We start from the raw sequence: 15,511 nt of genomic DNA, 5'->3' as shown, positions 1-15,511 counted from the left end.
CTGTCTCTAGCTGACATCCAGACAATTGGATGCCAGTTTCCAACATAAACACAGTCCCATTCGTTTTCCAGCTTTCACTGTGTGACTCATGTCCATGTTTAATGTGTTCTCATGAGGTCCGTGCACTTCGTTTGTCGCAACAGGGCCCGCTAGTCCTTTCCTCATAAAGCATTTCTCTATGCTGGGAATGCCACGGTCATCGTCTGTGCATGCAGCTTCCTAACTGGCAGTGGGAAGCTCTTGTACAGCTGCACAGTCTGTTGCAATCGCTGCATCTTTATCAAAACGCTGATTATTGACTTGGGTTGGTTGCTGCAGCATGGGAAACCACTGTGGGGTTTTCTTTCTGCAGCTTCTTCCCTGGTTTTGCCTGCCTTTATGCTTCAGCCTTCTTTTCTTTCTGTATTTTGGATTCTCCGTTATGTCCGTGGTGTCATAGCCTTGTTCCTTCAGCAGGAGCCTCTGCGAGCTGGGAGGCTGCTTCTGCTTCACGAAGACTTAGGGTGAAGTAGCTTCCTACTTGCAGGACACAGGCAGCTGGTACAAAGAAATGGTCTTGGGTGAGATTTTTCCTTTCTGGCTTTTGCTGGAGTTGCTGAGGGTGAATTCCCAGCCCTGGACATGCTCTCCTGAGCCCCTGGGCAGCCTGCTGAAGCCTTGCAGGCCATGAACAGCAACAGGCACATGTTTCTTCACAGTGGGGATTGTGGTTTCTGTAGCTTGAATATCCAGACTACCAGCTACAGGGAGCTGGCACAGATCTGCCAATCCGCAGCCTGGTTTACACAGCACCAGCAGAGCATTTGGGCCAAAACTTTTGATTCCTAACTTGTTCTGCCAAAATTCCAGCCGCAGCATTGATGCAGTCAGCCTGGCTCATACCCTTGCTGCTTTTGTTGACCAGCCTGGTGCTTTGATCTGTGCATACAGACAAACATTTGCAAACAGATTGGACATTTTCAAAAGCACGGGAGAAAGTTGTCACTCTGATGATCTTCTACTGGCAGGTTAGAGAAAGTAAAAAAGTAAAACAGCTGGAGGAGGTTGACTACACTTAGGTCTCTTAGGAAACTGAGAGAGGTGCAGGAAGGGAAAGAGAATGAAATACTGGTGAAATGAAGTAGCTGGGAATGAGTAGATGCCATAAATATCACTTAGCTGTCCTGAATATCAGCACCTGCTGTATTTTTCGGAAAGAGTAGTTAGTTGTAGGTTATTGCTGGGCAAGGAGCACTGCTGCTAGACAGAGAATATTGAATCCACACTGATGGTGATCAGCGGGCTTGCATTTGGTCTGCAAAATACCAAAATAGTGCACAGATAAGACAGCAAAGCCTAACAGATTGTGGCAGAGGACTGGGGCCTCAGAGATCTTCTTTTATTCCCAGATCTACTTCATCTTACTGTAAAAACTTGGTTTAAGTGCCCTAACATCATCAAGGTTTTACATGTCCGTGAAATTAAAGAAGTGCATTTATCCTGAGTTTTGCAGCATTTTGTAACAGCCTAAATCCTGCTTTCCCTACTTTTCTTTCATGGGAATTCTGACCTGCTCCTTTGCACACACTCTGTTGATCACAAAGCTCACACTTCCATCCAGAACTCCAGGACCTGTCTGTCCTGCTATAGACAAGAACTCCAAACCTTTTGGTTTTCAAGCTAAGTTTCATGGTGAACTTCCATCATCTAATTGTGTATGGGAATGTTTCTGAGGTCACTCTGGATCCACACACTCATAAGTCCCTCCCAGGTATATACTCTTAAGGACAAGGCAGACTGCCTTAAAACTTTTATTGATGTTCTGCCCAAGTCATAGTGCACAGATCTGGTTAAAAAGTTCAGATCCTGCTGCTACAGTTCCAGTCACTGCTGTAGGAATCAGTCCTTTGCCAGCACAATGTGGAGATTTTCAACCTCAGCACTGAGCTATATCTAGCAAGGCTACTGGTTTCAAAAGCACATTATCATTTGCCTGTGAACTTTTCTTAATTTGAAGAGAAGGAGATCTAATAACTGCTGCTTGTTGCTCTTTTACTACCTAAAAACAAAACTTTAAAATCATTCATACACGCTAACCTCAGCTGAATATCTGCTTCTGCTTTTAATCACAGGTAATTTTAAGGCACATCAAAATACTCTTCACCCAGGGGATTTTTAAAATTGCACTGCTGTGATACCCCAGTGAGCAGCCAGCTTCGTACCACACTGCACAGCAATATCCATATTTTGACAAACGTGTCTACAAAGAAACCAGTAGAGCTGCTTTGAGATCCAGTATGGCTGGAATGGTGAGTAGAAACATGAGGGATCAGCAATGGTCTGTGACAGAGCAGACATCTGAGCCCAGGTCCTGAAGAGCGCGGCTTGCTTGCTTGGTTTCTTTCCCTCTTCTCACCCTCCCTCAAGCCCACAATAATTTTTGAGCTCAAAACCTAAATTTCAGCCAAATTTCACAGATGGTAGAAATGATACAAATAATTCTGTTTCCACATCTTAAAAAAGGAGGAGGGGAGTAGAGGAGAGCACCTGAGTACATTCCCCGCTGAAGGAAGAGCTCTTCTGAGCTCACCTCTTGCTAGAGGTCAGGGAATCCACCCGGGAGAGAGACTGTAGCTACCAGAAGTGCAGGAAGAAGTTCAAGCAGAACTATCCTTATTTACACACCAAACTCACTCAACCAGGAGACGTAAATGCATAGGAGAATGGGCATAATCAGGTCTAGAGCTCAAAGGTCAATGAACACCTCAAAATGAAGCATTATTTAAATACAAAGAAGAAGAGGTCGGTCTCATACCAGGGGAGTATTAGAGTACCTAAGCAAACACCTAAATGCGTAATCATCTGTGTTAAATCAGTTCAAACACAAGCTGTGTCAATAGTTACAGGCACATTACGTTGTTTTCAAAAATGAAGCACTGCTTTTATTTCTGCTCCTTCGGTGCCTCCCCTTAGCAGTCCTGCACCTGACCTGTCCCTACTGCAGGAAGAGGAGCAGGGTGAGCCAGCTGGGCACGTAGAGTCCCCCTGCCTGTTTGAAGGGCTGGTGTAATGTGTTATTTTCTTCTTTGCTGCATAGCACAACTGAGAGTTGGCTCCTCTCCTGTGATCAGCGACAAAGCTTCACTAACAAGGACATTCCTGTAAGTTATTTTTCAAAGGCTCCGAAAGTGTGTCAATCATTGCCCTGCTGCATAGACATCTGTGAGCCATAGCACTGCTCCTATGGAATATTTGCACACCGAGCTGCCTTACAGCTCCAGAAAGTTTCTGCAGATAAGAAGTACAATATAACTGCACCTCTCTTTGGACATCTGGGAAGGGTCTGCAGTCTCCAGGCTAATAAACGTGTCCCAGATCATGTACACAGAAGACAAGTCCCCCTCCACCTGTGGCTACAGATTCTGCAGCGCAGCACCTCTTGGAATGAACCTACAAATAACGGCAGGCCAAGTAACCCTACATTGTCCTCTGTGGAGTAGGAGGAAGGAGACAGTTTGCTCCTTCCTCATCTTCCCCATGCACAACCATTTCCAAGGTAATACACAGAGTAGCAGCAAGGCAGTAAAGATGCCCAGATGCACAAGAAGTTACAGTCGATTTATCCCATCGTTGCTCAGTGGTGGGAAAGAACACAGAAGTTCAGGGAGCTCCCAAAGAACCAAAGTTGTAGCTCAGCAATGCACAACATCAGACATGCTCTGAAGCCCAGGGGCCCTCTGCTTTATGTTAGTTCTTTAATCTCTATCAGTTGGGGGACATATAAAGCAAAACCCAGTAATAGATGAAGTGAAACATTACTGGGAAAGCAGAAAGGTAGTTGCAATAACCAGACGTTGTTTTAAGGCCTGTTTATGCTTAAGGAGCAAGAAGAACAAGCTACAGGCAAATAAAAGGAAAAAATTGCACTGTTTTAGAAATACGGAAAAAGTTGCAAGTAGGATTTGTTTCAAAGCCGCTGCAGATCCATTTTCACTGAAATTAAGTTTCTACAAAAACCGTGCTAAGGATGGATTTCCAGATGTGTATTTTAAAAATATATTTAAAAAAATAAAAAAAGAAAGCTTTGTGCAACTTCCTTTTGTGAGAGATACCAATAACAACGCCAAAATAACCAACGCAGCTTTGCAGACTGGTTGCTCCTGCTGAATGGAGCTTCGCCATAGACTGCGAGAGAAGATGGACAATCCTTCGGTGCAAGCGAGGGAAAAGAATGTAAATCAGCTGGAACAGTGTTTGTGGAGCAGGGTGCTGATTTTAGAGATGGCTTTTTCCATGCACCAGGCATGAGATCATGTACAGGGCTGTATTTACATGGTGATGTAATTTTACAGCAGAAGCTGGAAAAACAAGGCCGGGATATTGTGTCCAGCCTGATTTACGCCAAGCTTTCCACAACTATGCAGCCTCCCTCCCATGTCATACGTCTCTTGGCAGGATGAAGGTAGCAAGTGGGACACCCCTGCCCCCAGCTTCTAGACAACCTTACACTTTGGCTGCAAAATCAACTCATAACTCAACTTCATAACTCCAAAGCCAGAGCAGCCTCCACCAGGCAGGCAGTTTTTCAAGCCGTACGGCATATGTGCTTAATTGAATGCTTACAGATTACCTTTTGTTCTAAGTAAATGTCCTGCCAACAAAAGGATGGAGCGGTGATGTCTAATAGGCTTAGCAGGACGGCACTATTTATGTTGCGATCGTAGAAGATCCGATACCCAAATGCAATTATTTTCCAAGCAACGTTGCACTGCACTGTGGTTTACAAACTGCCTGCTCCACCCACTCATCTTCTGAGGTAGAATCTTACATTTTTTTCCCTTAAAAGGCAGGCCATGGCATTGAGATGCAAAGACTTGGAAAATAACTTTGTTAGCCTCTTTTACATACGGAATGCTCTTAGTCATAAATAAACAAACTTAGGACAGAGTTGTTTAATTAACCAGTATAGTTACATACATGCAGACTGAAAATCTGGTTTAGTCTACAGCCAGTTTCTAACTAAGAAAGCACAGATTCTACAAGACTAACACTTAACATAAGTTAACACTCTTGCGGCAATTCAGCCAAATACATTTTTGAGCTAATTCTAATGAAACTGGTGCACATTCTGAACCTCTGTGGCCTTCTTCAGAACTGTTAGAGGTTAAGAAGCTGAGCGAGCCACTAACTATAAGTAACAGCAAGTCTGACTATAAATCATGTGGTTTATATTATTGAATTAAGTATAGTGACAAAACAGCTTTCTGAAAGTGTGTTCAATGACAGTAAACTTAGATGTCATCTATAATGCAGGTAGTGGCTAAACATCCATTCAAAGGGACAATGTATAACTGCCACCCTAAGAAGAGGTTTAGACTCTTTTTTTTTTCCCTTCTTTTCCATGCATCTTGAAGTACATGAACTTTCTTGCTGATTTGTATCACAGACTGGTCATTAAATGATGCGTCATTTTCCTTTCCTGGAAAACAGCCTTGGTCTCCAATAAGCTGAATTTGGAGGAGCTAGAGTCCTACATTCATAGCAAGGCAACCACAGAGCACTAAAGCAAACTGCTGTGCACATGGAAGACAAGATATCTCATGTGATTTTTATCAATTTTAGTCCTTTTAAGATGTTCAGATTGAAGCAGCACCTGCTGGAATACCTATTTCAGCTTGTCGTACACTGGGACTGGCTTTAGGATCATCTACGTCTCTCCCTGCTCCGTGTGTTTTCTTCAGAACTGTTGACAAACATAACAAGCATTGATGAATCATTGAGGAAATGCTTCATGCAGCAGCTAGTAGGTTTATCTAACTGGCTGGTTGTACCTCACCACCTCTTTTCTTCAGGCTTTCTTGATTCTGTTTTAGAATCAAGAACTGTTTATTCACCCCAGGGTCTTCTCAACATAAACATGACACATGAGAGAAGATTATCTAGAATCCTCCAGACAGCCTCTTTACCTAGCAGCAGTCCTCAGGAGCACCAAAACAGGAATCAGGATGACAAGACTGCAGCTTCAGGTGATGATGGATTGTTTGGAGCACAACATTGATCTATCTGCAAGGTAAATGCTGATGCAATGAAGGGCACTTTTCGATTCTTGAGCTGAGCAGATCCTTCTTCTAGGATCTAGGATCTGCCCATCATCAAGCAGAGCCACATTCTGCATGCTGGGGCAGACAAAAGGGACAGTTTGCTCTCCCCAAACTTGAAATACCATCAGCTTCATCAAGAACATCATCAGCAGGTGCCCTAGGCACATTGGAGAACAAATCCAGACAACAAGCAACTTGGCTGCAGTTTCTATAGAAAAGTCTCACGGTCTCTTTAGCCTCAGCTTTCCTAGGCGTGAAGTATTTTGACTTTCTCCTATTGGAATGCTTTTCTGGTCCAATATCTTCACTGCTCCCTTGTCATAAAAAGCAGCATTTCCCTGGGTCTGGTACAAGATGCCTCCAAGTTATAAAAAGTGTAATTATTCAGAGTCCACATAAACATACAGAAAACTAAGTACACTTTGAACAGCCAATAGTAAATGCATAAACAGCAATTTTAACTGATTTTTTTTCAAGTAATGCACACAGACCCATGCTTTTAGATATATAGATGGCATGTAAAATAACTACGGATAAAGCCTTGAAAAAATAGATATTTCCAGAAAAAACTACTATATGTAGGAAAAAAATAAAACATCTTTTGCAATAAAAATATGGTAATTTCCCCTTGCTAGGAACAGCTAGCAAAGCTATACTCCCACACATTTTTTTCAACACCTATATATCTACAATATTAGCCCATCTTTTAAACAAAGCCGGAGCCCTTTAGCATGCTACATTTCAAAAAGTATTTATGTCAGTGCTTTTATGTCAAATATTTACTTATTCTCTAGTACACATTAGCCTGGCTTTTAGCACTCTAAGTAAATGCTACAACATTGCTGATTAGATAAGAGGTGGTTTACGTATAAGAATTAAATATAAGAAAGCATCTTATCTAGAAACACTGGCCCTGTTCCTAGGCAGAGCTCTCGAGTCTCTGCATTACTCCATCGATTCCAGCTTTAACCCAAACATACACAGTCTAGACGACCCCACTTGCAAAGATTACACTAGTCACAGCAGCTTTTTAATCTTTTATATCTTTTTCTTTTATCTCTTTCTATCTTTTGTTTAGGACAGTGAGATGGATGGAGGAATAGCCATGTCAGGGCACGGAACCACCTTCTGGCAGATGCTGTAGATTAGAAGAGTCTTTGGGGACTGACTCATGCATAGTTCCCTTTGTGTCTCCGGCCACAGCCGGAGGTTTTCCCACCTGTGGAGGCACACGGCACTCGGATCCAATGGTGCCAACACGGATGTAACCCCCTGTGCTCAGGGTGCCTAGGATTGAGCTGCTCACCACACTGTCCCACCAACTCCGGATTCAGTCAAAGCCAAGATTTCAAACGAAGATGATGTCAGTGACCACTGAAGAGGATGGTGATTCAAGCTGCTTCTCTCCACAATTTATTTCAATGACCTAGTGGGGTCATTGGGGAAAATACATTTTCCCAAGGTGGATTAAACAACAACAACAACAACAACAACAACAACAAAAAACCCACAATGCCCCACCCGCAACAGATGAGCACTTTGCAGTTCCCAAGCTTTGTGAAATTTTGAGTTTTTCCAGTTAACACGGAGCCAACACAGTGGAAGTCTTCTGGATAGCTTGTGTAAACAACTTTTCTTTTTATTTGTACTATTTTACACAGGATAAGAATATCTTTATAGAAAGTCTTTATCAGTCCTTAGTTTCATCTCCAGCCTTCATGATGGACCAATGCTGTACCATTTAACAACAACTTTTTCAGGGTTCGTGACAGTGTCTCTCCACTGCTCTACTGCTTCACTGTTGCTGCTATCGGAACTTAACCAGATCTGCAGTAAGAAACAAAGACAGAAATTAAATGGAGTTTACCTGATACACAGGTCACAGAGGCCTTTGGTAGTTACAAAAAATGATCACACCAGGCTATAATGAGATAAAACACCCTGTCTGAGACCAAGACATACAAGCAACTCAGTTCTGTTAAGACTTGCAAATGTTGGGTTTCAGCTGGGATCAGGAGTCTGTGCATTTAAGCTTTGTCTCTGGGTAAATATGAGCTTGGGGAGCTCACTGCACACTGATGTTTCTCCACTTACTAAAGCGGTTGGAGTTTAGCATCTCCTGCTGCACTCCAGCTCCACGTGTGCTGGGCTCAGGATCTCATGAGGGCAGGGATGGCTCTGTGGACTGTGCATTCAGGTCCAGCTGGCCAGCGGAGTTAGTTGTCCAGCACATGCAAGAGCATTTAAAAATCACATATTTCGACAGGCAGGGCCAAACCTGCCTCCCCCCAAGTTATGAACATGCCCATCCCATGCACAGTCATGTCACAAGAGTTGGTTTGTTCCCAGTAATCAATTAATGGACAGCGGACATGAAACGAGGAAATGAGGTATAAGTGGGAAGTTTCTCCTTGAGCAGTGTCACCAGGTTTCACTGCCAAAAGAACTTACTGCTTATGTAAGTAGGTATCATTATTTACAGGGCTTTATTTCCTGCACTCTTCCAAGAATGAATCCTTTTAAGACTTCTCAGAAATGTTCACCATGAAGTACATTTAACCTACCCTGCTCGGGCAGAGTCCTCAAGAAGTGAGAATAATGTCTTCCCGAGTACCATAGACAGCTGATGTTTTATCCACATAGATTCAATATACATCATGCCCATGATTAAAGACATGTCTATAAAAGCAGCCTAATCTTAAGCATTGTCTGTTTAGAACAGCATCCAATTAAACATCATTTTCTGAAGAGCAGAGGTAGTGGATCCAGCTATATTCATTTTTTTTCCAGCGGCCCAGCCAATTGCTCAAAGTACATTTTTCCCTGAGCCATGTTTTATATCTTCATATGTTATGTGGCAGCGTCTGCCTGTTGAGCTCAAACAACCTTTTCCATACAACCTGAGAAGAGCAGAAGTAGCTCATCTCCTCCCCCTAAAAATAAGATCCGTGATTAAATAAAACCTTTCAGATTGAGATGGCTTCACATGCTGCTCCTATAAAATCACACCCAGTCTTTTTTGACCCACGTAACAGAACCAGAATGAACAAATATTTTTTTTTCTTTTCCTACTCCCATTCCATCAACAGGAATCACAGCAAAATCCAACATGGGTGACATGAGACTCTGCTGGAAATGGAGAAAGCTCATGGTGCTGTAGAGCACTTGGGATTTCCAGCAAGTTCATCTGTTCATTAGGCTTAGGACACATCACCCGAATAGGAAATCACCATTTTCCGTGCCTCAGGATAGCACAGAACCAATAGCACTGGACAGAGAACATCCTAATTTGGGTCTGCAGTGTATTCAAATCGTAGTGACAGATCTAGGTGGGTCAGGGACAGCACCAAGCATTAAAACCAGTTATGGCCCATTGTATCAAGGAGAGGAAGGAGGCATTGGAGGATGGTACATTGGAACAAGTAGGAAAGGGCTCAGTGAGGAAAAGGAAGTCGAGGCTACCAAATTCACAGTAGATAAGTAAGTATGAGCACACAACTATGTTTACAGAGATAGTACAGAAGGGACAGCTGTCAAAAGAAGAGAAAAAAGAACACAACAAAAACATTTTGTGTTGGCTCACGTATGTTATCACTAGATGGCACATATTTAGAACACTGTGACCTTCTGTGATTCTGTGATTTTCAGGATTGTTTTATGCAGAATGACAGTCAGATACAGTAGCTGGTATTTCTTTTTACGCACTTGCAGTACTACAAGCCAGCACAGCCTCTTTCTGCAGAGGACATGAGAGGTTGCAGGGCTCCAGTGAATGCAATGTTTGTTTTCTGTAGAAAGCCTAGAGTCAAGGAAGAAATCTACATCTGTCCATAGGAAGCCATCGTTCACATAATGGCAGCATACACAAAAATGGCTTATGGACCTCTTTTTAAGAAATAATGAAATATCAGTTCCCCTTCTGACTTCAGTGCATGCATACTTGTTGTATGCATTTGTTTATGCATACTACATGTATGCATGTATATATTCACGTATGCCCAATACCATTCCATCTCACAACTTTGCTACATTGCTTCTTTTGCTACTTTGCTACATGCCACCTAAGTTAAAGTATTTTAAAACCCATACCATCCAATACATTCCAACAAACTTGTGGAACTGGATTTTAAGTAAAGGATATCGTGGTAGTTATCAATGTTTAAGCAAAGCAAAAAACTAACCTGTCCAAGGAAGTGTTTTCTTCTTACTGAGCTTCGGCTGTAGAGTTTGACGTGAAAACTGATGCCTTGTTCAGCTTGGGTAACTGGAAAAATCATCGTTTCTCCCCACTTCACTTGGCCATTAGTAGACTTCAGCAGGCGAGTTTTCTTCTTATAAATCAGCCCTTCTGTACTATACATTGCAACTTTCACAAAGAAATCTAGCAAAATTACAAAAGAGGAGAGGAAAAAGGCATAGCATATAAAGGGTTACTTGCAAACACACACACAGAGAATTGACAAGATCCACATGTACAGTTTAAGTTGCAACAGTTTCCCAAAAGTCTGGCCAAAAGAACTGTACAATAGCTTTCCTGACTAGTCATACAAACAGAGTATATTGAATAATATTGAACTGATTACCACAGTATCCAAATAGCAAGTGCAAGTTAATGCTATTGCATATCAGAATTAATATTGGGATAAAAAAACTTCCAAAATACATAAACACTTTGCCTCAAACCAAACAAAATGTAATCAAGTACGACATCTGTGGAAACAAACCTTGGCAATGGAAATCTACTGAACAATATGTTAGTCTGAGGTTTGTAAGGAATGTCATAAATCGCCAATCCACTTGAGCAGCATTTTACCTGTTACAAACACTTTAAGACAGGAGGCTTGAAACAGCTGATGTAACTTACTTAGAGACAGTGGCGTAGATGAAATTGGAAGGTTTTGAGCTTCAAGAATCTGTAACTGAATCCTCCTGTTTATTGCTTGAAAACATGTTCCTATTTGAAGATCTGCGTGGCACACCTAGAAGCAGAAGAATGTTGCCATAACATCTGGATTAAGCTGCTTATAAACTCAGGAAACACAGGAATTCTGTTATATGTAGGGCTCCCACATTTCTATCCGGGATTTCCTGGACAGAAATATTAGCATGTGTTTATACACAACCTGCAGATGTACAGAAAGCAAATGCATCTTGCGCTTGCCATGGCTGCAGTACAAATGCTCAGCTGAGGGACTGCTTATGTGCAGCACATTCACGGCCCTCATGGACTGAAGGATGGCCAGAAGTGATGGACAAATACCAGAGACCTCCAACTTACCTGGGAATCATTCCTGAACGTTAACAGTGGACACACAGAGGGCAACACAGACATACACAAGCTCTACTAAGCCTTGGTACTAAAGTGAGAAAACCAGTGTATCTGTTGACACATAAGGCACTGGAATTCTCCTCCTCTGCTTAAATTTTGAAGTATGGGGAAATCAGCTTTACTGAGGTAGGAGGCCCTGTCACTTATCATCAGGAATATTTAGCATGAGTGCATCCTGAGGAATGTTCTGTGTTGAAAGTACTTTCACAGGTCTACATACGCCATAGATGAGTGTACTGAGGACTCCAGACTGTGATTGCAGCAAATTCTCATGATGAAAGTATTCAGAGTACTGCTGAAAGATTCTTTCTGAGATTTTTTAGAAGATAATTATTTTCTGTTTTCTGATCAGTATATAAAATAGTATGAAAACATGATCCAGCAGCAAGCCTAGACTTCAAACAAATCTCACCTCAATAAAACCTCAGGATTTCAGTCCCTAAAGCAGGGACAGGTGAGCTGTCATGACACATCTACACCACAAAAGGAGTCCTAGCTTGGCAGAATGGCCTGCACCACACATGCAGCCAGGGTGCCCAGAGCCAGCAAGGCAGCACTGCAGCTGCAGCTCACACCGACCTACTCCCCATCTGCACAGCCCCAGTGTCCTGCACAGGCTTCATTCTGCAAGGCGCGTTCACCTGCGCGCGCCGGGGCCTGCCAGCGACACAGCTCTGCAAGGCCCAGCATTAGCAGCCCACAGGCCTAGTCCATCTGGTGAGTCTACCTCCCAGCACAATTACTGTAGCCTGGAATTTTTGTTAGTGGTCAAAAATCATAATGCCAAAGTCCTCCTCGGCCTCCTCGTGGAGGTAAATGAACTCTCAACACTGGTAGATCAGCAGGACAAGGCCAGTAGAGACCCGGCTTTCCTGATGGCCTCCAGTTAGAAGGGTGTTGTTCCCATTAAAAGCTATGGTTCCATTCAGGTTTTAACACATTTCAGTGAAGCAAAATGAACCGAGAGAGCAATAGGAGAGCAAAAGGAGAATGTCAGGTCCCATTCACACTCAGTTCGAGATCTGAATTCTCTTGGCAGCTCAGCAACAAGGTTTCTGTGTAACCCTGGAAAACATGAAAAGCCACGATTTCACAAAGCTCCGAGCTTTGGCTCTCTGTTGGCAAGTATGAATAATTCTGTGCTACCTCATGGGGTAGGACACAGATGAATTCCAGCAGTGTCTGGAGGTCTTTGAGAAATAATGGTGAGGAGAGCCAAAACAGAGAAACAATGAAATGATTTAGGAATTTACATTGGGATGAAGCAGCTTCTAAAGCAGCTTCCTTTTTCACTTAATCTTTAGAAAGTTATTGCTTCTGCACTAACAGAAGCAATACCATATGTTACTCTTGTTAGAGCTAAAAACGTCACTTGTAACTTATGTTAGGAATCAAGACAGTCACTCGTATAACACAGACATTCTTAAATAAAATTTGCTTTTGAATAGTTAAATCAAGTTCAATTTGTCGAAAATACATATGTCTAGACACAATCTGTAAAAGAAACAAATAGAATGTCAGACATTAAGATGGGGAAGGCAGAAAAGGACAAATCCCACTGTGAAAATGACACTTGACAACCACCTGCTTTTTATTACTGTAATGGAAGTGAACTGTTTGAATTATTATTGCACAGCATGCAATCTGAACATTCAAAATACATACATATATATATATATGCACACACACACTTTAAGTTTCAAGATGTTATTGAAGATCTTAGCGATTTTCTTCCATTATGAAATTGGATTCTATTTCCTCTGCACTCTTGCTGTGAACCCTAAGCATGTTCCGATGCTTGTATTTATTTAGGTATTTACCCTGTGCCCTCTGCTGAAAGCTTTCCCAGCACGGCCCTTCCTCAAGCTGTGAGGCATTTTATGGAACAGCTAGTCATAGCACTTACCCATAAACAGCAGTTTATGACCATAACAATTATGTACAGAGTTCAAAAGTCTGCACTTTTCCACTGCAAAAGGTCCCCCCAAGAAAAAGCATAAAGAACTTGTTCTTGTTAGCATTGAGATCTGCTGAATTATCACTGAATCACTTCACTTTCATTCCTGCAACTCTTCCTAGGTGACAGGCTAGCACGCTTTTGCTTTTCTGTGTGGACATGTGTGGATACATGTGTGGACACTTACTGGTGCTTTGGAAGGAGGGCTTATATCCAGCCAGTGACTCAGTTCCTCTGAGCTGAGCTCCCGCAGCGCCAAGGAGCACTCTCCAATCGTTTTCTTCCTGGGTGTCTGGGTCTGTATTTTAAACACCAATCTGACAGCCTGCAAGCTTTGCAATTTAATGGCGAATACGAACGTTTCCATGAATTCAATGTCCTAGAAGCAAAAAGACATTCACTATCATAAAGGCGTTCCTTTGAGCCCAAACGAGAAACTAAGGCTCCTCGTGAGCCTCCCAGCCCCTGCTCTGAGGGTGCCAGCAGAGGCAAGCTGCCACAGGGCACCAGTTCAGGCAGAGCACCCGTCTCGCCGTGCCAACACACCCTTGCAGGGACAAACGAGGCTCTGGCTTCTTATTGCCAGCATGAGCTGAAGCTCTCTTTCTGGAGCTTTACGACAACACCGTCACAGGAGATTCTCCTGTGGCTTTTTACTCCAGTTCCTTCCGCTTGTTTTATATCCTTTCACCTCAAGACTCGCATTACGGGAGTTTTATGCTGCTGTACCTCCTTTCTTTTCTTGTCACCCTCAATACTCTTGTCCCATGCCACCGACTCTTGCTGCTTCTGTAGATGGGAAGTTTGAATTCTCTTTGCCTCCTGCCCTGCCTGGCTGATGTTGGTTCACCCTTCTCTAGGAGGAAGACTAAGGGAATTCACATCTACAGCTACATGTAGTGTCCCTCTAACCCCCCTCATTCTTGCCAAGAGCAGCAGTCAATGGGGCAGTCCCTCATGAGTGTATCCCGTCTCTATCCCAGACTCCAAAAAAGGGGAGAAAAGGAAAGCAACAATGTAAGAAAACAGGAGGAGAACCTGGAACAAGGTTCCCCTCCCTCCTCAACTTCTTTAAAGCCTGTTAAAATTGTAACCTGAACCAAGGCAGTTCTTACAACACACATGGCACAGAAGAGTGAACCTCTGATCCATTTTTCAAATTCATACACATTTATTTACATTTCACATTCATTTTTGCAGGAAAAGATTTCATGCCGTTTTCCCCTCTACTTACATTACACCCTTCCTTGGCAGAGGATTTGAACTGCACTGGTTTTGGCAGTGTGATAATTCCCTTAACACAGATACGAGGATTTTCCCCACAACTAGAAGGCCAGCTCAGGTCTTTGCACTGTAACAATGAAAACAATCAGTTTAGACAATGCAAGTCTTGACCTTTCAGACAGTTTAGGTATTAAAAACTGTTTTAGAATTATCCATAATTCCTGTAGTATTAAATGTAAACTAGGGCCAGTGTTATGTCTGCATAACTTCAGGCCATTTAGTAATTCATTTCCATAGCAGAGAGAAAAAAGGTTTTCAGTAGACTTTAATGATTTCACTATGTGGCAATTTGACAGCAGATAAATCATGAATTCCCTTAGGTAGTATTTATCACTTTTTACAGTTAGGGGGTTTCTGACTACTCAAAGTTCCATTGCCTAAAAGTTATTCACAGTTCCTGGAAGTGTGTAAAACAGCTGGTGTAACAGTATCACATTAGCTAACATAAAAGCCACAAGAAGTTGCACATCTTCAAAATGCTGTTGTGGTTCTCCCCTGAAAGAACTGTAAGATTTAAAGTCAGTTTTGCTGCCTCAAAATTTCCATATGAGGCCAGCCTACAACCTATTCTGCTTTCTTTTCCATTGCAAACGGTATCTTGCTCTACAATCAGAACATTTCGTGTACAGTAACATGAAAAGTTATATACGCCTTGTTGCTATTAACTGAGGCAGAACAAAGATTGCAACTTAATCCTCCAACAGAAGAAAAAAAAAAAAAGGCATTATGTTTCTATTAATACTAGAAGTAATTTTCTTCCCCTCCTGAAAGCATTCCTCAATTCTCACTGAGTCTTTCTGCTAAATCTGGCTATCACTTGAACACTAAATACACTAAATGAGCCATTTGAGGAAACAATAA

General features: G+C 42.4%; 1 protein-coding gene across 3 annotated transcripts in view; it reads right to left on the bottom strand.

The window, feature by feature from the left end:
* Positions 1-7,701: 7,701 nt before the first annotated feature.
* TC2N (tandem C2 domains, nuclear) overlaps positions 7,702-15,511 on the bottom strand; it is a 35,597-nt gene continuing 27,787 nt past the window's right edge. For all 3 annotated transcript variants that reach the window (XM_026046840.1, XM_026046847.1, XM_026046855.1), the window contains 5 exons: positions 14,601-14,717; positions 13,554-13,745; positions 10,945-11,059; positions 10,262-10,461; positions 7,702-7,907 (listed from right to left, as the gene is read on the bottom strand). In XM_026046840.1, coding sequence (XP_025902625.1) covers positions 7,797-7,907; positions 10,262-10,461; positions 10,945-11,059; positions 13,554-13,745; positions 14,601-14,717 — 735 coding nt within the window. In that variant the 3' untranslated portion in view covers positions 7,702-7,796. The remainder of the gene's footprint in view (positions 7,908-10,261; positions 10,462-10,944; positions 11,060-13,553; positions 13,746-14,600; positions 14,718-15,511) is intronic.

Source organism: Nothoprocta perdicaria, unplaced genomic scaffold (assembly GCF_003342845.1).
Source record: "Nothoprocta perdicaria isolate Ctin4 unplaced genomic scaffold, notPer1 scaffold_108, whole genome shotgun sequence".
NCBI classification, from domain to species: Eukaryota; Metazoa; Chordata; class Aves; order Tinamiformes; family Tinamidae; genus Nothoprocta; species Nothoprocta perdicaria.
The sequence above is the reverse complement of the archived record's forward strand: the minus strand, read 5'-3'. Positions and strand labels throughout refer to the sequence as shown.